We start from the raw sequence: 22,758 nt of genomic DNA on the forward strand, positions 1-22,758 counted from the left end.
ATAAATACATAAATAACTCTCAACAAATTTTACTTGAACTCCGTTTCCTTGAACTCAGTTGTTCTGCTCTGTGTTGGTTTGAAAGTTCTGTCAATTTTTTTTTTGCACATCTGAGTAGAAATCTCCAGCTGAGATTTGGTATCCAACAAATCTTTCTGTAGTTGCTGATTTTCGGACACTAATTTATTTAATGCATCAATATAATTCTCCTGAAGATCTGCTAGTGAGATCTCTTTTGCCTGATAAAAAAGAATACTAGAGTCACTTAATTTGTACAAGAATACATGTGATCTGTGATATTGCTGGTGGAAAAACTTTTTTTTATAGTTCCAACTAATCTATGGCTTTACTTTAGCAAAACTGAAGATTTTTTTTTTTTTAGTCCTCTTGAAACCAAGAGAAAAATGGTTCCATTTCTTGGTGTAACTGGACTAGGAGGCTGGAAGCACAGTGAGCTTCCTTATGTGCCAAAGCACACCCAAGGTGCAGGAGGAGGAGGAGGCTGGGAGCAGGGAGGCTGTGGGTGAGAGCAGAAACAGAAGACAGGAGCCAGCAGCCTGGTCCTTCTGACCAGCCCAGGATACCCAGCAAGAAAACCCAGACACCTACTTCAAATAAAAAGATTGTCTTAATAAACCACTTTTTATATTTTTAAATTTGAAAAGCAGAGAGACAAAGAGAGAGAGAGAGAGATCTGAATAAAGTTTCTGACAAGGAATTCTGGCTGAGAGGATTAAATAAATACTCCTTGTTGTTAAATGCTTTTACATAACTTTGGCATCTGTTCTTACATGTACATTTGGATAAAGCAGAACTCAAGTACAAGGGCACTTTAAAAATTTCATGGAAAATGGTATAAAGAAGTAAGTTTGTAGGGTGACGTTTGGCCTGGTGGTTGGGATGCCCATGTCTCATATCAGGAGGCCTGGGTTTGATGCCTGGCTCCCTGGCTTCTGATTCCAGCTTCCTGCTGGCAGAGCCTCCAGGACGTGGTGGCTGGGTTCCTGCTGCCCACACTGGAAACTTGGAATGAGCTCCCAGGCTCCCAGCTTCAGCCCCTCTCTGCCACTGCAGGAATGTTGGGGGTGGGGGGAGCTGGGGTATGTGGACTGGTTGATGGGAGCTCTCTCATTCCCTGGGTGTGTGTGTGTGTGTGTGTGTGTGTGTGTATCTCTGCTTTTCAAATCAGTAGATTTTCTAAAGATAAGTTTATTTCAGTGCAAAAAATTTTGAAATCCATGCAGTTTTCTTGTAATGCCTATTTTCCATGAACTTTTTGAAGGTCCTCTGTATATGGCAGGACTTACTGCCCTGGTCTGCTCTTAATTCTGTGACCATAAATTATATTGTTCTTCAATTCTAGGTAGTTCCTGGTAAAACAGTACCTGAAAAAATGGTAGACTGGGCCATTTTTTTCTAATGACAAAATGTTTTAGCTAGCATTCTGCAAAATTATGGTGATCTTTGGAGTTTAATGTGCTGTTTAGCTTGCTCCTTTCTGCAAAAAATCTAAGAAGAGTAAGATGGTCAAGAGGGGCCTGGAAAACAGCTTGCCCAACAAGAATATAAACTCTAAAATACACCTGTTAACACCCTGTTTACTAGCAAAGTTAATGAACCAGAGACTTTTCAAACAAGCCGGCACCAAGGCGGGGTCTCAGAGAAGGGCAAACTGCCACCCATGGTTAAAAAACGGCCAATAATTTACAGGAGCTGTGGCTTTCATTATGAAGAGCATTAGAGAACTAATTCAAATAGATACTTCAACCCAACATTCATTTGTAAAAGTAATTCTCCCTCCCAAGGTGGTAAAAGGCAAAAGAGCACTTTCTAATAATAAATCTTATTAACATGTATAACACATTCACCCTGTGCATGACCTCAAAACCAGAGTGTGTTTAAATGGCTTACAGGCTTCTCAGCAGCCAGAGTCTGAGGCATGACACCATTTAAAACACACTTTTAAAACAGACAGTGCCTGCCTCTGCCAGGTACCTTTTAAAGGTGTCTCCAAGTTGTTCTTTTATTAACAGCCCTTACAGACTGATGAACGTGAAAGGTAAAAACTGGGTAGCAAGGCCATGTCAGATGGAGGTCTTCAGGGGAAATTCAGCTGAGCGGAAATCTCTGCTCACAGCCTGGCTTACGTTCCCCTGAGGGTCCCCAACTCTCTTACATAAGATTCCCTCGGGAACATACTGACAAACCCTAAGCCTGTGGAGGATTCTGGAGAGTAAGTCAGGTTAGTTCTTGGATTTCTCCACTACTAACTTATTAGTGGCTTTATCAGGACATAGAAAATCATCCATCCATCCATCAATCCATCACCCATCTTTGCCCTTACAAAATGTCTAGCTGTTGTCTCCTCCTGTTTTTTCCACCCTTGTGGGATGGAATTTTAAAAAGTAAAAATTCCTCTTATTACAGTTTTAGAGGGATTTGGAAAAGCAGCACAATAAAATGAGTATTTTTATCTGCTGTCTTAAAGAATAGAATCATATTTTATAGAATGAATCCCAAATCAGCCAATAAACACTTGGATATTGCAAACACTTCAATAAGCTACACATTCACTCCTACAGACTGCAAACTGATAAGGGCACTCTGCGAGGAACGCAGCAGTGACCAGTCTGCCCGTACTGCTAAGCTGTCCTCCACAAGGGCTGGGTCAACTCACTTTCTCCTACAGTGGAGGAGAGAGCCTGTTGCCCCACCTCCTTGCTAACACAGGCTGGTATTTATCATCATCATCAGGGAGGCTGAACAGCTTTCCTTGTTCACCAGGTATTTCCATCTTCTACGAATAACCAATGTCCTTTGCCCATTTTTCTAGTGGATTCTCTCTTTCTTATTGTCTTTCTAGGGAACCCTATACTCACATATTAATATCTTATATTAACTTTCTGTCAGTTTATAGATTGTTTTTTCCCTATTATGTCTTTTTGTATGGGATCTTCTGCTGTCCAGAAATTTTACATGTTTATGCTTTAAAATCTTTATGGCTTGAAATTAAAGGACCTTACCCTTATAAAAAATTATACAGGGGCTGCTGCTGTGACGTAGTGGGCTAAGCCTCAACCTGCAGTGCCAGTTCAAGTCCTGGCTGCTCCACTTCTGATCCAGCTCTCTGCTATGGCCTGGGAAAGCAGTAGAAGATGCCCTAAGTGCTTGGGCCCCAGCACCCGAGTAGGAGACCCGGAAGAAGCTCCCGGTTCCTGGCATTGGAGCTGCTCAGCTCCAGCCGTTGCAGCCATCTGGGGAGTGAACCAACGGATGGAAGCCCTTTTTCTCTACCTCTCTGTGTCTGTAATGCTATCTTTCAAATTAAAAAAAAAAAATTATACAAATAATCTTCCATTTTTCCAGCTGAAATAAAGTACTCTTGTAGCCTTGTGGAATTTCTTCCCTCTAGCCACAATCTGACTATGAAATTAGGATTAATTGGGAGCAAACAGGGAGCACTGTGTCCCTATTTACCCTTTTGGAGACATACACTCTGAAGTACAAAAAAAAGGAATTTCTATAATCTTCAGAAATTTGACCCAAACCATGTGGGGAAATGGGTCTGAGCAGATGAGTCACTTTGCAAATTCTAAGAATCCTGTAAGGGATTTAAAAAGCATCGCACTGCTCAGCACTCCCGTGGCTGCTCCTGTCCGCCCACTGCCCAGACATCCGCATGCTCCTCGCTAGACCACAGCGCTTCTCACCGAGAACCCTGGCCTGTCTACCCTCCTAAACGCCGCAAGCAGGAAGATCCAAGTGAACTCTGTCTTGTAGAAACATAACTAAAACTAAACTATTCCAAAGATGACCTGCTTTAGAGAAGATATCATAATTACAACTGTAACAATCGGCATTTCTCACTCACGTGCTAAGCCCTAATTCTCTCTACCTATGTCCTCTCTTCCCAGAACACAGACTATGCGGTAGATGCTTCCTGCTCCTGGAGAGCACAGCCATATTGTGCTAACCTCCTTTACTGTTCTGACTTCGTTTTATTTGAGAAACAGTCTTCAAAAGGATCACTCTACCCGTTTAATCTTAATTCTCTCTTCATTACATCATTATTTACAATGTGATGTTTTTAAAGGCTTACAGAGTAGAAAATGTAAGATTCTATTCATGTACCTCATGTAAGCCCAATTCCAATTTCATTACTGTTTCAGAAAGACGACGATTTTCTAACTTGAGTGACTCCAGCTGACTCAAAATCTCCTGAAAAGGGAAAAAGAGGACAACAATTTTTTTACATGCAACAAATAAAAAAAATGCAACTTACAAAATTTTTCCATGTTATTTTCATTAGGCTAACTTAAAGTCTGCATTTGTACTTAGATATATAAATACGTCCTAAAAATATACTTTACTTTAAAGGTGAATTAAAAGGCATGTAATTCAAACAAAGCAGCAGAGCTTCAGCGTTCTGGCAAGTCCCCCCCACCCCCCACGCTGGCCTCACATTTAGCTCCGCCCACAACACCAGGTGGAACTGCTCTTTCAGAAAATGGTGACCGAGCTCCGTCTTCATTCTCTCTAACCTTCCGGCCTGACCACTCCTGCCTTCCTTCAGCTTCCTTCCCCCTTGGCAAAAAGTATCCGCTTTCTTTCCTCACTGCTACTTCTTTTCAACTCCACTCCAACATCTTCTTCAACAAAAATGAGAAGTATCCTAAATTTAGTCCAAGTCGCTGCTCTTCACAGTCAATGCTTTCTCATCATAATCTCCGAGTCTCTCAGGCGATTTCAAATGCCAGCTTCATGCAAGGATTCCCACAACTAAATGCCAGCCCTAATTTAAACTTGAACTCCACGTCTTCTGTGGAACTGACCACTAGATATTTCCATACAAAAATTCCACCCTTTATCTTAAACCACATGTGTCAAACCAATGTCCTCTCCACAGTTTCCTATTGCGTGTACTGTCAAATTCAACACCTTCAGGCCGGCGCCGCGGCTCACTAGGCTAATCCTCTGCCTTGCGGCGCCAGCACACCAGATTCTAGTCCTGGTCAGGGTGCCGGATTCTGTCCCGGTTGCCTCTCTTCCAGGCCAGCTCTCTGCTGTGGCCCGGGAGTGCAGTGGAGGAAGGCCCAAGTCCTTGGGCCCTGCACCCCATGGGAGACCAGGAAAAGCACCTGGCTCCTGCCATCGGATCAGCGCGGTGCACCAGCCGCGACAGCCATTGGAGGGTGAACCAACGGCAAAGGAAGACCTTTCTCTCTGTCTCTCTCTCTCACTGTCCACTCTGCCTGTCAAAAAAAAAAAAAAAAAAAAAAAAAAATTCATCACCCTCCCCCAAACCTGCTATCTGTTCTCTACATTAAGGAGCATCACTTTCCACTCAGCCACCCGAGCTGAGTGACATCTTTGCTTAGCCCTGTCTACTTACCCTCCCTGGCCAACCAAATGCAAAGCCCAGTTAATTTCACCAGCCGACTATCTCCAGAACTCATGGGTTTCCTTCACTCCCCTTGTGCACCACTCAGGCCACCATTTTACTGCTAGACCAGCATCTGCGTGGTCCCTTTGCCTCCTTGCAAATTTTCCATTGGACAGCCTTGGAGTCCTTTGACTCCTGCTCTTAACCGCCCTCCTGGAGCTCCGGATCCCACTGGCTCTCCCCCCACGGCTGACACAGCCCTCAGGTGCTAGTCCCTGCCTTCCACTCCCCCCACTTGTAGGCCAGCATCACTGCCAGCAAGCATGTCCTGCTCTCCCTTGCAGACCTCTGCGTGTATCCCTGCCCTCTCCCCTTCACCCGGCTCATGCGATGCAACCTCGACACCGTTTCTGCCAGTCCCTCACTCGTCCCTGTCTGCCCCACCTCCCCACCACACTGCACTAGACTGCTTGTTAACCAGCACATCCGCATCTAAGAACAAGCTACTGAGTTAATATTATGCAAATTTTATCTTTAATAAATTCAATCTTCAAATAAAAATTTTTGTTCCAGTGTCACCTTATGCTCTATTGCTTTTTCTTCTGCTTTTTGCATCTCTGCTTTCAGCTGCTTTTCCATGTCTGAGGAGGAACACTTAGCAGAAGCAATGGTGATATCTCGTTGATGTAACTCCCTTGTTAGCTGGGAGATTTCCATCTTCATTCCTTCTAAAGCAGAACTGTAACTTTGTTCAGTCTGTAAAATCTGTTCTTTCAACTACAAAGCATAAAAGGAAGCACCACAAGTTAAGAGAAAGCATTTACATACAAAAACGTGCTAATAATTAATACAATAAGGTGATGTTTACCTTACTTCAAGAAATGAAATTTTTCCTAGATAAAATCTGCAGAAAATCAGCAGTTTACCAAGCTGCACGTCTGTGGTGAAAATCAAATGGTTACACACACTACCATTTATGAGTTCTCAACACAGATGAGAGGGGTTACTTGAACACTAAGGACCAGTATCTACGTCCTTGTACACTTTATTTAGAGAACAGCACCTGTGTGTGACTTTCATTCCTTGCTTAACTGCAAATGCAGAAATACTGTGTGTTCGGTTTCCTGTTCCATGGAATACTATACAAATATAAGGATACAAAGAAGAGGCTAGGTGTGATCTCAAAGAATGAAAACAGGGGCTGGCATTTTAGCGTAGTGGGTAAAGCCACCATCTACAAAACTGGCATCCCGTATAGATGGTCCCAGCTGCTTCATTTCCTATCTAGCTCCCTGCTAATGGCCTGGGAAAGCAGCAGATAACAGTCCAAGAGCTTGGGCCCCTGCACCCAAGTGGGAGACTGGGAGGAAACTCCAGGCTCCTGGAGCCCAACAGTCTGGCCCATTCCTGTGGGGAGTAAACAATCAGGGTGGAAGATCTCTCTCTCTCTGTAACTCTGCCTTTCAAATACATAAAATTAACCTCTTAAAAAAAGAATGAAAACATATATATGTACCTGTCAACAAACAGGAGACCAGAGCCCATTAATGAAGAGACAAACAGGTCTGCATATCTCAATACCCGATGAGGACATTAACCACATCACTGCACAGAACATACATAATCATACCCGACTTCAGCCAATAAGAAAGTGTTACATGATAGTTCACCTAACATCTTTCTGAAAGCAACAAAATGTTTAGCTTTTAGAAAAGTTTTCATCAAAACGTTTAAAACAGAATTTTAGAGCTGAAAGGGGGCAGACATCTATTATCTTGAACGTATTCACATCATATCCCCAGGGATGCCAAAGAAAGAAGGCTCTTCCCCTGCACCTTCCGGGTGCTCTTCTACTCCTGAATGTCACGTGGCAGGGACCCCACTTTTCCATCACTGAAAACAATCCCTGTAATCTCTCGGCCTACAGCTCAGTCCTTCATCACATACTACTGTGCACTCCCAAACACACAAATTTTTACCTTTTTTTTTTTTAAATCTGACAGAGTTAGACAGTGAGAGAGAGAGAGACAGAGACAAAGGTCTTCGTTCTGTTGGTTCACCCCCCAAATGGCTGCCACGGCCGGAGCTGTGCGGATCCAAAGCCAGGAGCCAGGTACTTCTTCCCAGTCTCCCATGCAGGTGCAGGAGCCCAAGCACTTGGGGCCATCTTCTACTGCTTTCCCAGGCCACAGCAGAGAGCTGGATTGGAAGAGGAGTAGCTGGGACTAGAACCGGCATCCATAAGGCGGAGGATTAACCAAGTAAGCAACAGCACCGGCTCCAAATTTTTACCTTCTTAATCTCTGCCCTGTATTCATTGTTATGTATTTCCATCTTCTTCAATTCTTCATATTTTTCCATTAATTCTTGGCTCAGCTGTTTGCACGTTGCACTCACAGATTCCAAACTATATGACAAAAATAAAATCACATATTTAAAACAATAAAAACTTTTAAACACAAATTGGAATCCTGAATTTACCTTCTTGATGTCCAAGAAAGATCTTACTAGTATCTTGCTTTACACGCAAATGAAAACTCATTTCCAATTTCCTTATCACCAGAGATAGCTAAATCCAACTCAAACTTTAGGAGATACTTTTGACTTCTGTGTTTATCTATGTTCTTTCCCTCTGCTTAAAATTTAACCACTAGTGCAAGCATTTGGCCTAGCAATTAAGATTTCAATTAAGACACTCACATGCCACATCAGAGTACCTGGGTTCAATTCCAGCTTTCTCCTAATGCAAGACTCTAGGGGATGATGGTGATGGTTCAAGTAATTGGGTTCCTTCTACCCACATGGGAGACCTGGATAGCATTAGGATTCCCAGTTTTAGCCCTGGTCCAGCCCCAGTTGTTGTGGGCATACATGTATCAAATAAATAAATAAAACTTTACTTGGAAAATTCTAAAGATTATAGTAATTTGGCTATTTTTTTCTTCCAGTTATACACACAGCTTCCAGAATAATTTTCTCTAAGGAGGTCCATCCCAGTTTGTTACCTTTACACAAGAATCAATTAACCCATCACATAGAAGAGCCCCAGGGGTACCATACCTCTCCTATCCCATGGCTCATTTCTATCAGTGATGATCATTTTGCGCCTAAGTTGATAAGGTTTCCTGTCTGTCATGCGCCCTTCACCATGCCTGATTTCTCAAACATCATCTCCTTGACCACAGGGCACCTCCTTCCCAGCCCAACTGCCAATGGTCAATACCCTTTCAAGAATCAGACCAGGGCTGGAGTTAAGCCTCTGCCTGGGATGCCAGCATCCCATATGGGCATGGATTTGTGTCTTGGCTGCTCCACTCCGGATCCAGGTTCCTGCTACTGTGCCTGGGAAAGTAGCGGAAGATGCACCCATGTGAGAGTCCCAGATGAAGCTCCTAGCTCCTGGCTTAGGTCTGGCCCAGCACTGGCCGAGGTGGCCATTTGGGGAGTGAACCAGCAGATGGAAGATCTGTCTCTCCATGTCTCTCCTTTTCTCTCTGTAACTCTGCCTTTCAAATAAATAAATCTTTAAAACAAACAAAAAAGGAATCACAGTAGCACTTACTGGATTAGAGCCACTCCAACTCTCACTCCCCTCATCACCTTCCACACAATTTATTTCCAACCCTTACAGCTGGAATGTAACACTTTTTGAAGGATTTCTACTTTAAACTGACTAGTTAAGCTGCTCTCAGGTCTTTCAACATGTTATATTTTCTCTCTCAACCTATACATTCTATGATTAAAATAACATCTTGCACTTCTTATGTACCCTCAACTTTGTCCATCATTGCCTTATGGTGGCTCCAGACAGTGAAATGCTCAATACCCACCGGGAGACCGTCAGTATAGACAACTTTTTGAAAAATTTGGTTTGAAAGCAAGCATGACTTCGTAGGACTCTAAGATTAAAGGAGGGTTCTAATGATTTTTCTAAGATAGGCGAAATTACAGCATATTTTTTACCAGTCGAAATGCTCATGCAGAACAAAGAAAAGCTGATGCTGAGGAAGAGGCAGGGCACAAGTGCAAAGCAGAAGTTGGGAGCACAGACCCTGTACCACCCACACAGCCACAGTGAAAGACCAGACACGGGCAGACTGACACAGCTGGTGGCAGGAGGATCAGCAAGTTCTTTTTAATTGCTTCTGCTTTCTCACTGAAGTAAGTGAGGCCATTTGTGGACACTAGAGAAAAATACTTAAATGCTTTCACTAAGATTATTTATTAGCTTATTTATCAATATGATGATCAAAAACTCATGTTAACAACTGGCAGGTTTGGAGGTGTGTATGTAGTTATCTACCTGCCTTCGAGACGGGTGACCTCCGCCTGCAGGAGCTCTTCACTGGTGTGGGTAAAATCCAGCTGGGAGAGCACACTGTCCAGGTCCCCCTGCCCTGGACAGACCTCCTTCTTTTCCACCTGAGACCCCGCTGGTAGCCTGCGGAAGGACACAGGTCACTGTTAAAGGTCTTCTGTCTTTGCAAACAAAAATAACGCACAACCAGTCTGCACTTCCCAACTGTTTGGGGTAACTAAACCCTGTGGAACTCGTCTGTTTGTCTCCTGCCTTATGAAGACAACACTGAGACAGTGTAGAGTCAAGAGGCACTGCTTCTCCAAAGACCCTGGATCAACTCACGCCTTTCTGAACTGGGATTTGGCCTGTTTTTCAAGGGAAAAAGGTCGACAAAATAACAAAAATCGCTTTGTTGACACATGATACCTGAGCCAAGGAAATTGGGAAGGTACAGCAGAGTTCTGACAAGAGTCAAAGTGTGTACCAGCCTTAAACCAAGCAAAAGGAGTACACACTACTAATTTCCATTACAACGCTCTTGCAATAATAATTCAGATATAAAAATTAGTTTCAGCAATGTTGTTCAAAGGGCCAGCTCACAGCCTGGACCAGCCCTAGCACTGCAGCATTGCAGCCATCTGGGGAGTGAACCAGAGAATGGAAGATCACTCTCTCCCTCTATCTGTAGCTCTCCCTTTCAAATAGATAAAAAAAGAAAGAAAGAAAGAAGGAAAGGGGGGTGGGGAAGGCTAGCTCCCAGGCTGGCTGTTCTGCCAGTACTAATGACCCATTCTATGCAGAAAGAGAAGGGGGAGGGGAAAGGCAGAGGAAGAGGAGGGGAGGGGAGGGAGAAGGGAGAGGGGAGAGGAGGGAGAAGGGAGGGGGAGGGGAGGGGGAGGGGGAGGGGAGGGGAGGGGAAGGGAAGAAAGAGGGAGGGAAGGAGGAGGAAAAGCCCTAGCTCCCAGGCTGGCTGTTCTGCCAGTACTAAGGACCCATTCTATGCAAAAAGAGAAGCCTTCTAGGAATCACAGAATTTCACCCAGAGTGCACCCTGACCAAAGCGTTTCTAACTTTCTGAACACCACAGTCTCTGCTAGGGCCCCAAACTGGAGGCAGAAAAAACCAACCATACAAAATTACGTAACACTATATAAAAAATCTAACTCCAAAATTAAAACTGAGAAAACCTGCAGTATGATCAAGCATGAAGTTATGAATATACAATATTGAAACTTGTGCTCACACCAAACCGCCAAGTGGGGAAGACAGGCAATGGGTAAGACTGAATTCACCTTGGGGCCTCTGCTGTGCACTGAAAGTCAGCTGCCTTTAATCTGGCTTGTAGGCTTTCCTTCTGCAATCTTGCCTCACGGATGAGATTTTCTTGGGACTGAAGACTGGCCTTCAATTCTTTCTTCTCTTCCTGAAGAGCCTGCAAAATGCTCAGAAAAACAGTCAGACGTTATTATGATTTTTGGATTTCATGAGAAAAGGGAGCTAGGAGATCAGACTGCAAGTAACATAATAGGTACAATATTAGTAAAGCCATCAATATCTGTTCCATCAGCTACAGAATAGGGAAGAAACCATGGACTTCAGAACCTAGCTCTGGGCTAATGAACTTCTCTTAAATCTCCCAGACACACATTTCTTCCAGGTCAGTAGCCTTGAAGCACACCTCTAACAGTTTTTCGGACTCCCTCAACTTGTCTTCCTTTTGCTGCTGCTCCTGCAGAATGTTCATGTTGGTTCCAATCAAGTCATTGACCCTCATGGTCAAGCGCTCGATCTCCAGCTCGTTGGCACAGATGGTGTCGTTGGCCCGCTCCAGGCGGCTGCTCAGGTGCTGGATCTCCGACTGGCTGGAGAGCTCCACAGATTCCAACTTCTGTTTCCGGTTGGCGAGCTGAGCCTAAGGAACACACAGATCATCCTTAGGTGAGAGGGAAATGATAAAAGAATAAATGATGAATGAGGAAGACTTGAAGGAAGCCGAGTTTCAACTTTGTAACAACATAACACTCACTGAAAACATAAATCTTTAAAATTACAGAGCACAATTCCAGTGTAAAGAGCCAACAACATTTTACCAGATCACTACCACACTATGAAAGAGTCAACCCAAGTTCAGATTCACTGGAGTAACTGCTCCGTAAGCAATGCCTCCAAACTTCTAGCAGACCCAGGGCTTGGCAGGGCACAGCTGGGAAACCACTGCCCAGGAGCCAGGGGCTTTCTCTGGGTCTCCCATGTGGGTGGGTGCAGGGGCCCAAGGACTTGGGCATCTTCTACTGCTTTCCCAGGCCACAGCAGAGAGCTGGATCAGAAGAGGAGCCACTGGGACTAGAACCAATGCTCAGCCCACTAAGCCACAGGCCCCAACCTACATTCTTAAAGTAAGCTCAGTGTTGAAGTTAGAGTTTATCTAGTGGGTCTAGATTTACTCTACTTAAAAATTAACCAACTCCTGTTTTGAAGAACCAAGAACATAGCTTCCTTTTTTGATTTACTATTTCAGTCATATAAAAATACACAAAGTGTTTTTAAGTACAATGAGAAAGACAAATCCTAAATTTTCATTAGCTAGCATGAACACAGGAGGCCTACACTGTCCACCCTGGCAGTCACTGGCTACTGGGCGTCTGAGCTGCGGCTGCTCTGAACTGAGTGTGAAACATACACTGCATTTCAAAGACTTGGTTAAAAACATACGTTATCTACTTATAAATGTTGCAATGATATTTTTGACAAACTGGGTTAAATAAAAATATTTTTAAATTAACTTTACCATTTTTACTTTTTAAATGCAACTATTAGAACATTTTAAAATTATACACGTGACTCACTTTTTTTATTTATTTATTTTTTATTTGACAGATAGAGTTAGTTATCAGAAAGATAGTGAGAGAGAGAGACAGAGAGAAAGGTCTTCCTTCCATTGGTTCACCCTCCAAATGGCCACCATGGTCCGAGCTACATCAATCCGAAGCCAGGAGCCAGGTGCTTCCTCCTGGTCTCCCATGTGGGTGCAGGGCCCAAGCACTTGGGCCATCCTCCACTGCCTTCCCAGGCCACAGAAGAGAGCTGGACTGGAAGAGGAGCAACCAGGACTAGAACCCAGTGCCCATATGGGATGCCGGTGCTGCAGGCAGAGGATTAACCAAGTGAACCATGGTGCCGGCCTCCATATTTTATCTTAGTGTTGCACTAGGTAAACTCTAGAATAACTCTTTTGATACTAAAAAATCAGAAATAATCATATAAATCATTTATAAAACAACTATTTCAAATACCTGGCTTTAGGGGTATTTTAAGGCTAACATGTTTTTAAATTTTTTTTTGTTTGCACTAACCACTGCCACTAATTTTTTTGAACCAGAAATTTCCCTTATTAATCTAACATTTATCATTCTAATTAGTTTACTGGAGTGAGTGGAATTATTTCAACACATAAATCACAGCAGATGAGGCTAAAACTAAATTAAGGAGGTAGAAAGATGTAGGGAGGTTGGATAATGGGTACAAAAATACAGTTAGAAGGAATAACCCACTAGGATGGCTCTCGTTTACAACAATTTGATGTACACTTTATAAAGAACCAGAACAGAGAGCTTGAAAGTTCTTACCACAAAGAATTGATAAATGTGATCATTACATACTCTATACACATATGGGACTGTTACATTATATGTCAATTAAAAATAAAAACGGCCCAGCACTGTGGTGTAGCCAGTAAAGCCACCCGCCGCCTGCAGTGCTGGAATCCCATATGGGTGCTGGTTCGAGACCCGGCTGCTCCACTTCTGATCCAGTTTTCTGCTATGGCGTGGGAAAAAGGTAGAAGATGGCCCAAGTCTTTGGGCCCCTGCCCGTGCATGGGAGACCCAAAAGAAGCTGCTGGCTCCTGGCTTCGGGTTGGCTCAGCTTCAGCCGTTGCAGCCATTTCGGGAATAAACCAGCAGATGGAAGACCTCTCTCTCCCCCCCTTCCTCTGTCTGTAACTACCTCTCAAATAAATAAATAAAAATTTTAAAAAATAAATAAAATAGTGAGGAAGGAAGGAAAGAAAGAAGGTGTGCAAGCTAGCCGGCAAGCAGGCAGGTGATTTCCATCACAGAGACGAAACACAAGTGGGCAGCTAAAGGGTAGGAGAGAACAGGGAAGGGCTGGGGATTGGAGGTAGAATCCAAATCCCCTTCTGGCTCTGTGGTATATACTTCCTGGTGCTCCAAGGAAATGATTTTCCCAGACAGTGAAGTTATTGAGAACAAATGGGATCTGAAGCAACAAAGGTGTTTTATTTTCCAAAGAATGCTAGTATGAAGGTGAGGTCACCTCAGACGTCAATCCCTTACCAAACTCTCCATCAACATCACCTCCAAACGCATTGTGCAGGCCACTGGCTTGCAGCACTCCCTGAGAATCCGGCTCCCTCTGAGAGCCTCTCTCCACTGCTGTGTCTGTGTCACTAGGAACCGTCAGCAGGAGGTCTGGGACATTTCAATTAACTCTATAATTCTACCACAACACATTAACGTTTCAGATCCTCCTTTCTTCCTAAGTTGTACTTAAAAATCCAATGTACATCCTTACATATATCGAACAGTGGGTTTAAAATTAACTCAAATATTATCCTATAGCTAAATATTTCAAAAGGAAAACATATATGCACCTCTACTTTCTCACATATTACTTATCAGCTAAATATCTTACACTCTGTGCAGGCTAAATTTTTAACTTTCGTTCAGATGTTCTCTGTGTTCACCAAGATTTCCCCAGACCCTTCCTTTTCACAATTGTATTACCTAGGGAAGGGGGAAGAGAGCAGGTGATTTCTTGCTTTCTAAACAGAAAGGACCTTGCATTTCAAATTATACCAATCCTTTTCTTATCCTTATGTAACCATCATTCTGTCACTGCATCTAATAAATCACATTGTTTAAAACTGGTACTTTTTAATGAAACACATTTTAATATGATAGAATACCCTCCATTACTTTTCTTTTAAAAATGTTGGCTAGTATATTCATTTATGATTCTGCATTCTGTCAAATCCTCAAGATGTAACAATCAATAAATCATGTAGATAATCATTTGAAAAAAATTTGCACTTTTGTCAGATACCTTAGACCAAAACAATTTTTAGATATAATACAAATTAAATTACAAAGCAGTAGAAGAAATCTTGGCTTAAGACTGTATAGTATGATATCAAAGATTGGAACCTTAAAGAAAAAAACTGACATAATTAAGTGGTTCTAAATAATTGTTTATAAAACAATATATTTTCATAAAACTGCTTGACAAAATTAATGTGAATTGGGTAAACACAGAACAGCAAAAGGCTTATAGTCCACACTCACTGTCTGAAGAGCTCTTTCAAAACAGTAAAATGTACACATCATAAAAGAAAAAAGGCAAAAGACACAATTTACATAGAATGAAAATGGCTAGAAAACAGATGAAAGTTCAACCCCATTCAGAATCACAGAAATGCAAATTAAAAAACTAATCAGGTAGTACCATTTTTCCCCTAATTAGATTGGCAAAGACAGGTCTAAAATTCGGAGGAGACAAAAAAAAAAGGGTTCAATGTTGAGAAATGGACATTCTCATACATTGCTAGAAAGTCTGTATCGATCCAACTCTGGAGAGCACTTTGACAATAGATATTAAAATACTTCAGTGGGTGTGGTCACAGTTTTCTACTGAGGAGCCTGGAGGCAGCAGATGGCTTGAAGACACACTGAGGATGACAACGAGCTCCGGCGTCCTCAGCCAGGCCAGGACTTCCCAGCTTCGCAGGACACAAAAGCATATACTAAAATCTTTAAGAATGACTGTTCTGGGCTGGAGCTGTGGTGTATAGCAAGTAAAGCTATGCCCTAAGTGGGCACCAGTTCAATCCCAGCTGCTCTACTTCTACGGCCTGGGAAAACAGTAGAAGATGGCCTACGTCCTTGGGCCCTTACACTGATGTGGGAGACCTGGAAGAAGCTCCTGGCTCCTGGCTTCAGACTGGCACAGCTCCAGCTCTTGCAGCCATCTGGGGAGTGAACCAGGGGATAGACAACTTCTCTCTCTCTGCATCTGCCTCTTTGTAACTCTGTCTTTCAAATAAATAAATAAATCTTTAAAAAAATTGAATAGAATACTGTATTTGAAAGTTCTTAATATAGTTCTGTGACTTAGTAATAAGCACTCTATAGGGCATCTTCAAAAAGCTGACTTAGTAAGTTGATATACGCAGCACTCTGAGAGGGAGCCTTCAGAAAGGTCATGGAAAAAGCATATTATTATTAAATTTCCCATGGATTTCAAAATGTTTACGTGCCAAAAGAAACCTGTCTCTTCGGGGCCGGCGCCATGGTGCAGCGGGTTAACGCCCTGGCCTGAAGGGCCGGCATCCCATATGGGCGCCGGTTCGAGTCCCGGCTGCCCCTCTTCCAGTCCAGCTCTCTGCTGTGGCCTGGGAATGCAGTAGAAGATGGCCCAAGTCCTTGGGCCCCTGTACCCGCGTGGGAGACCTGGAAGCTCCTGGCTCCTGGCTTCAGATCGGCCCAGCTCCGGCCATTGCGGCCAATTGGGGAGTGAACCAGCGGACGGAGGACCTCTTCTCTCTCTCTCTCTCCTCTCTCTCTCTCTGTGTAACTCTGACTTTCAACTAAATAAATAAAAAAAGTCTTTAAAAAAAAAAAGAAACTTGTCTCTTAATTTCATTTTTCCATGAACTTTTTGAGGCACACTTTAAAATATTTCATGGAAAATTTCAAATGCACACAAGTACAGAGCAAATAAAGTGCTAACCCCTGTATGTTCAGCTGCTGCCTGTTACCAGCTCCTCCTTTCATGCACACAGCCCAGTTTTCCTATCAAATGTATGTCGTGCGATGTACGTTGTACACGGGCACAGAAAGCACAGGCACTTACATCAAAATGACAATCGTGGTAAACATCTAAAAGAGAGAATTGTGACTTTAATTCTCATTTTAGCTACATTTCCTCATTTTTCTAAAATGATATGTATTGTGTAATTTTAATAGCTGATGGAAAGGAAAGAACTCAAGAGAAGTGACTCAAAGAGTGAGAGTTATTTCTGAATTCTACTCTTAGACATTAGAAACATATAAGGAAAAAATTCACGCCAAGGAATTTTTCCTGGGGGAGGGGCCATGCATTTGCCAATCTCCCAGATGTTTTATTGCTACCCTTCAGTGGTGACAAACTTCCCCCCCCTGACCGGACTCGGACTACAACATGCAACTGTAAGAACACAGTGGGGCAATGTGAACAGACTGGGTATTAAACTACACTGAGATAATATGAAGAAGTGACTTATTCTGTTAATGTGATACTGGCACACTGCAGTTAACCTGCTGGGAAAGAAGACAGCATTAGTGTTAATAAAAAGGAGAGAAGGGTACGGTTTCAGTTCTGTGAGATGAAATCCTTCTGGGGATCTGCTGCCCAGCACTTCGCAGAGTTGACGCTAACGTACCACCCACTTAAAAACAGTTAAGGAGGCAGAAGTTGTCACAGGCATTCTACCACCACCACAGCAAAAAAGACCGGCAAGAAGATGGTAACTATGAATGTCTACGGATGTTTACTTAAGTGTTTAAGAAATGAGGACCACACAACATTGGTCCACAGATTTTATTCTCTTTAGTTTGCTAAGGAAGAAAGAGAAACACATTTAGAAACAAAATTTTTTTAGTTGAAAAATCAGATAATTTTAGTTTAAACAAAATTATCAGAAGGATAATTCAAATAATGTTAGGAGGGAAAACAAATGTTGGCTCTTTAAGGGCTTCTTCTTCTAGCCCTTGCCAAATTATGATAAATAAAAATCCCATTTTTACTAACAATGAAATTTTAATTATGCAGAGTTGATCATCACAAAAGTAATTTAAAACTGGATAACAGTAATTTGATTAAAGTATCTGCAATCAATTATAACACTTCGCAGATAAATAATTGAAAACTGTAAAAATTAAGACTCAATTTGCTTTTTTGCTAATCTAAGGCTACAGTTAAAATCTAACAATATCTCATAGCTATTAGGATTGTATAGTGCTTTATCCTTTAGGTCAAAAAACTATAGTCTACACATCTCAGGATTTTCCTGGTTTGCTCTGGCTACATTGCTGGCTATGGCCTAGAAAATAATGTGTTGGAGCTGGCACTGTGGTGCAGAAGGTTAACCTGCTGTCTGTGATGCTGACATCCCAAATGGGCACCAGTTAAGAATTCTAGCTGCCCCACTTTGATCAGCTCCCTGCTGATGTGTCTGGAAAAGCAATGGAAGATGGCCCAAGTCCTTGAGCCTGTGCCACCCACAAGGGAAACCCGGATGGAAGTCCAGGCCTTCCCCAGTCCTGGCTGTTGTGGTCATCTGGGTAGTGAATCAGAGGATGGAAGATCTCTCTTTCTCTGTTTTTGTCTCTTCCCTTCAAATAAACAAAAGGAAACAAAATAATTTGGTTTCTGGGGTTGCTATGGGCCACTCCTGCCATTATGGGTGAAGTCACAGCAGAGCCATTCTTGGTAGACTGACCGCTGGTATTTCAGTGAGGACAAACAAAAAGCCTTAAAACACCAAATAAGTGCAAAAAATCTTTTTAAATGTGTGTGGGGGGAGGAGGGGCTTCTTAACTAATCCAAGTCTGTTCTCTATAAAAGGGAGACCACCACCGACCTTGACAGAAGAGCATGATGTTAAACAGGTAACTAACAACCTGCACCCAGAAGCCCTGAGACAGCATCTAGTACAGGTGGTGGTCCTAAACAATCATGTTCTCTCTTCATTTCCTCGCCTGTTCTGGACTATAACTGAAAAAGCAAATGAGCTATGTTCTAAGTAGACATATTCCTAAATGAGGTATGCATTCTTAGGTTTCAGCTAACTTTTCAATAAGAATTTTCTATCGGTGTTTTAAACAGTGTCTCTGCAGCACTTAGGTGCCACGTGGAACACCAGCAGCCCATACTGCAGTGCCTGGGTTCGAGTCCCGACTCTGCTCCTGATTCCAGCTTCCTGCTAATCCACACCCTGGGAGGCAGCAGGTGAGGGCTCAGGTGCCTGCATCCCTGCCACCCTCGTGCAAGACCTGCTTTGGCCTGGCCTGGCCTCAGATGTTGTGGATATTTGGGGAATGCACCAGCAGACAGAAGGTCTCGCCCTCCATCTGTCCTTCTCTCTCTGCCTTTCAAATAAGTAAACATAAATAAATAAAAACCTTTTTAAAAAATATTTTTCAAAAGTGTCATTGCCTAAAGGACACTACTTTCAGCTAGCGTGGGCACCAACAAAGTGTGAATCTCTCAGCATTTGAGTCCAAATAGGCAGACTGCCTGAGGTTCCCCAGCTATGAGATGGAACAAGGCCTGGACAGAGGGAGAACCAAGAAATCCAGAGACAGACACACAAGGAAATGGGAAAGGGAAGGAAGATGGCAGCAAGAGAGAAGGGGAGACGTGGACAGCACGCAAGACCAAGCTGAGAAGAGCGACATGAACAGAGTGAGCACAGAGCGAGCGAGGCAGCGAGAGCGAGGACAGCAGACAAGGAGCACGTGGACCCCAGGGCAGCGTGGCCCGCAGAGTGGGCGTGCAGCTGTGCAAGGGCAGGAGGGAGGCGAGCCGTGGACATGCTAAAGAGGACATGCTGTAAGCAGAAGGGAGGCTTGCTCCAGGCAAACAGCAGAGAGCAGAACCAAGCTGAGACAGAGACTGGCCGGCACCACGAAGTCACGCAGGTGGTCCAATTTCATCAAAATCTGCCTGCCTCTCGTTATTTTAAAACATCCTCAGCCTACCTGAATTATCTCTGACTGTTCAGCCAGCGCCTTCCTCTGTGCCTCCAGAGAAGACACCTGTTGCTGATAAATCAAACGCTGCTTCTCCCAGTCCAGCGACTTCTGACGGAATTCCTGCAGAGGCAATGAAGGTCCTTAACTTCACGTGCTTCCCTCCCTGTCGCCAGCTCCCAGGTTCACTTCTACTTTAACCTTCCCCACAGCTCTGGGTACACTGGCACTCCTCTCCACGGCAGGGGCCCCATTACCCACTTAGCTGATAGAACCGACCAGTAATACTGACGTCCTCACATACTGTGCCCTCCGGCCATCTGTCTTTCTAGATTTAACACCGCAATGGTGAAGAGTGTGAAATCCAGATGCTGAACTCTGGGTTGGTGATGATTTTCATAGATTTGCTGCCACCTAAGGGTTGCTGCAATTTTTTTTTTTAATTTTTCTGGAAACTTAGGCTAAGATAACTGAAACTTCAAAACATGATTACAGATGTCCCTCACTATCCACATTCTTGTTATCCAGACCTAGGAACTGAATAGATTAAAGCAAATTTTCAGGTGAGGCCCTTGCTAGCTTACTTCTAATTTCTCAGTGTATAAAGCTCAGGAACCAAGTAGATTCAGAGAACACAGAATTCTTTAATGTCCAAACTATTATCTCAACAGAAAAACTGCAAAAGATTTGAATAGTAAGGGAAATCTGTGGTAAATTTTAACAGATAATTGTAAACCAAAGTCAAATAGTATAAAATCAACAATGAATCAACAGTAACTTCAAATTGCATGACCAAGGAAACGAGCCCCTTATTCATGAAAATGGGACAATCGAAGGGAGAGGAAAGTCCTACCACTGTCCCCCAGGACTCTCAACTCTAGAAGTCGTCTGCTCCTCGGGACACCTGCTAATCAGATTCCTGGTATGCACCCATTCATCCTATGCCATGTTAGTGCCAGTTAGGGATCTAGGTAGCAAAGCAAACAGAAATCCAAGCCCCATTTATTCAGAGGGCAATAGGCGACACGCTCATATACCACACAGAGGATGGCCACTGTGCCCTACAGAGGAAGGGAACACGTGCACAGCTTGGAGTACTCAGAGCTGGGGATTGCAGTGAGTAAACACCTAGGGAGACAGAGGTGAACAACCCTCAAGCGGAAGCATCCTGGGGTGTCTGTGTGACTAAGAAGGCTGGCGTGGCTGGAAGGGAATGAGAGAAAAGGGAAGCAAAGAGGGACGAGGCCAGGCAGTTAACGATGTGGAGCTGTGTAATTCACTGAGGCAAGTTTGACTTTCAGAAGCTACCAGGAGGTCGCTGTGCAGGAGGTGACACGCTGGCTGGAATACGGCACAATCATCTGGCTGCTATGCCATGAAAAGAGAAGTCAAAGATGACTCCAAGGTTTTAGGCTGAAGCAAACTGAAGAATGGAACCGAAACAGAAACTGGTATTGGGAAGAGAAAGTCAGGACCATGCTAAGTCTGGCACAGTATTAGGTAACACAGTGCAGATGTGACACAGGCAGTAGAAAGTTGTTTTCCAACAAAAAGGTCAGACCACACACACACACACACACACACACACATATAAATAAAACCAATTTGGGAATTGTGGTCAAACATAGTGTTAAAGCTACAAGACTGAATGAAATCAGCAGGGGAATGAGCATAGATGGGGCGGGGCAGGACGGGGCTGGGCGGGGGGCAGGGGGGGGGGAAGTCGAGTGACATTCCTCTAGGGTATTCCAACATTAAAAGGTTAGCGAACAAGGGAGATTGAGAAAGAGTGGCTATTGTGATAGGAGAAAAACAAAGAAAATGTGTTTTTTCTCAAAGCCAAATCAAGAATGTGTTCTGAGGAGCAGGAAGAGACCACAGCTTAGCCACAGCTGCAGACAGGAAGAGAAAGACGAGCACAAGCACCAGGCTTCAGGAATGTGGAGGTCTCGGGTGACCGCCACCTAAACATTTCCACAGTTTGAGGGGGCAAAAACATTACTGAGTTGCTGCCAAACAGCAGAGAAGTACAGGTACCTGAAGAAACGTAGTTATATAATGAAGGAGAAAACGGGGCAGAGAAGAGAGGTTATTTAAGAGGACAGAGGGGAATGGCCGAGAAGGAGGAGGGCATGGCTAACTCCTCCAGGAGGGCAGGCAGGGTCTATAGGCACAGATGCAGATGGGTGAGATGGCCATCTCACCCATCTTTGACCAGAAAGGAAGAAAGCACTGACAGCTGAGGGTGCGGGGACAGGTGCTCCAAGTCTGAGGAGCACGGCAGATGAGGGGGAAGGTAAGGAATGTAACCATGAAATTTAATCTCAAGGTGGGAAGTAGATGTAGAACAGTGAAATGGTGACAGAATTCAGTTGCTTTAAGGGATGGCTAACGACTTGAAAATCAAAGGACTCCAGGGAGCATAGCTGAGAAGATAGGATAGTAGTCAACAGAGATGCTTAAAAATGCAATTCTACAGGGTTTGCAAATACTGGTAATACTGAGGCCTAAGAGATGCAACAGGAGTACGTGGATGGAACAGAGATGAGATGAAAATACCTAAGACAGAAGGAAAGGATGGGGTTGGTGCAGTGGCTTAGCAGGTTAAACTGCCACCTGCAGCACCGGCACCCCGTACGGGAACTGGTTCGATTCAGGCTGCTCCACTTCTGCTCCAGCTCCCTGCTATGGCCTAGGAAGGCAGTGGAGGATGGTCCAAGTGCTTGGGGCCCTGTCACCCACATGGGAGATCTGGAAGAAGCTCCTGGCTCCTGGCTTCGGTCTGGCCCACCTCTGGCCATTGCAGCCACTTGGGGAGTAAACCAGCGGATGGAAGCTCTCTCTCTCTCTGTAACTCTGCCTTTCAAATAAAACATAAATCTTAAAAAAAAAAAAAAAAAGGAAACAATGCCAAGGGACTCTGAAGCCAAGATACTAACAGCATCATCCTGTGGATACTGAAATGCTCCACAGTTATGAGAAGGATGTTGGAGATAATGACACTGAGCTGGGAGCCCAAATCCCCAAGCCAGGGGAGTAACCTCGGGACCTGACGGGGACCACCTTGGTTGTATGTACGCTGACTGGTGGTGCAGGCTTCTGACATGAGAAACAAAGGTGGAGTTTACAAAGAAGAGTTGTTCAGCAAACAGCAACGAGGAGCAAGTAGCACAGGACGGGGTTCGGGCAGCAAAAGCAATCACTGAAGAGAGCAGGAGGGGACGAGTATTTGAACAGTTCTCCAATTCTAAGCTCTTGAAATGCAC

The 22,758-nt window shown here is 43.8% G+C and overlaps 1 protein-coding gene across 49 annotated transcripts in view; it reads right to left on the reverse strand.

Moving 5' to 3' along the window:
• The window catches only part of CEP63 (centrosomal protein 63), a 47,875-nt gene that overhangs the window by 4,116 nt on the left and 21,001 nt on the right, over positions 1 to 22,758 (reverse strand). For 10 of the 49 annotated variants that reach the window (XR_011388199.1, XR_011388198.2, XR_016232795.1 and 7 more), the window contains 7 exons: positions 19,502 to 19,615; positions 11,362 to 11,595; positions 10,976 to 11,115; positions 9,687 to 9,824; positions 7,676 to 7,790; positions 5,963 to 6,160; positions 4,132 to 4,218 (listed from right to left, as the gene is read on the reverse strand). Coding sequence is in view for 29 of the 49 variants with exons in the window: in XM_070072799.2 (XP_069928900.1) it covers positions 4,132 to 4,218; positions 5,963 to 6,160; positions 7,676 to 7,790; positions 9,687 to 9,824; positions 10,976 to 11,115; positions 11,362 to 11,595; positions 19,502 to 19,615 (1,026 nt within the window). In the remaining 20 variants the exon portion in view is untranslated. Of the gene's footprint in view, positions 1 to 33; positions 240 to 4,131; positions 4,219 to 5,962; positions 6,161 to 6,251; positions 7,583 to 7,675; positions 7,791 to 9,686; positions 9,825 to 10,975; positions 11,116 to 11,361; positions 11,596 to 19,501; positions 19,616 to 22,758 lie in introns of those variants that run through there. The other 39 variants (XM_051818610.3, XM_051818608.3, XM_070072789.2 and 36 more) reach the window with 12 other exon arrangements.

The sequence above is a fragment of the Oryctolagus cuniculus genome, chromosome 4, assembly GCF_051225735.1.
Source record: "Oryctolagus cuniculus isolate XC-2025 breed Fujian yellow rabbit chromosome 4, ASM5122573v1, whole genome shotgun sequence".
NCBI lineage: Eukaryota > Metazoa > Chordata > Mammalia > Lagomorpha > Leporidae > Oryctolagus > Oryctolagus cuniculus.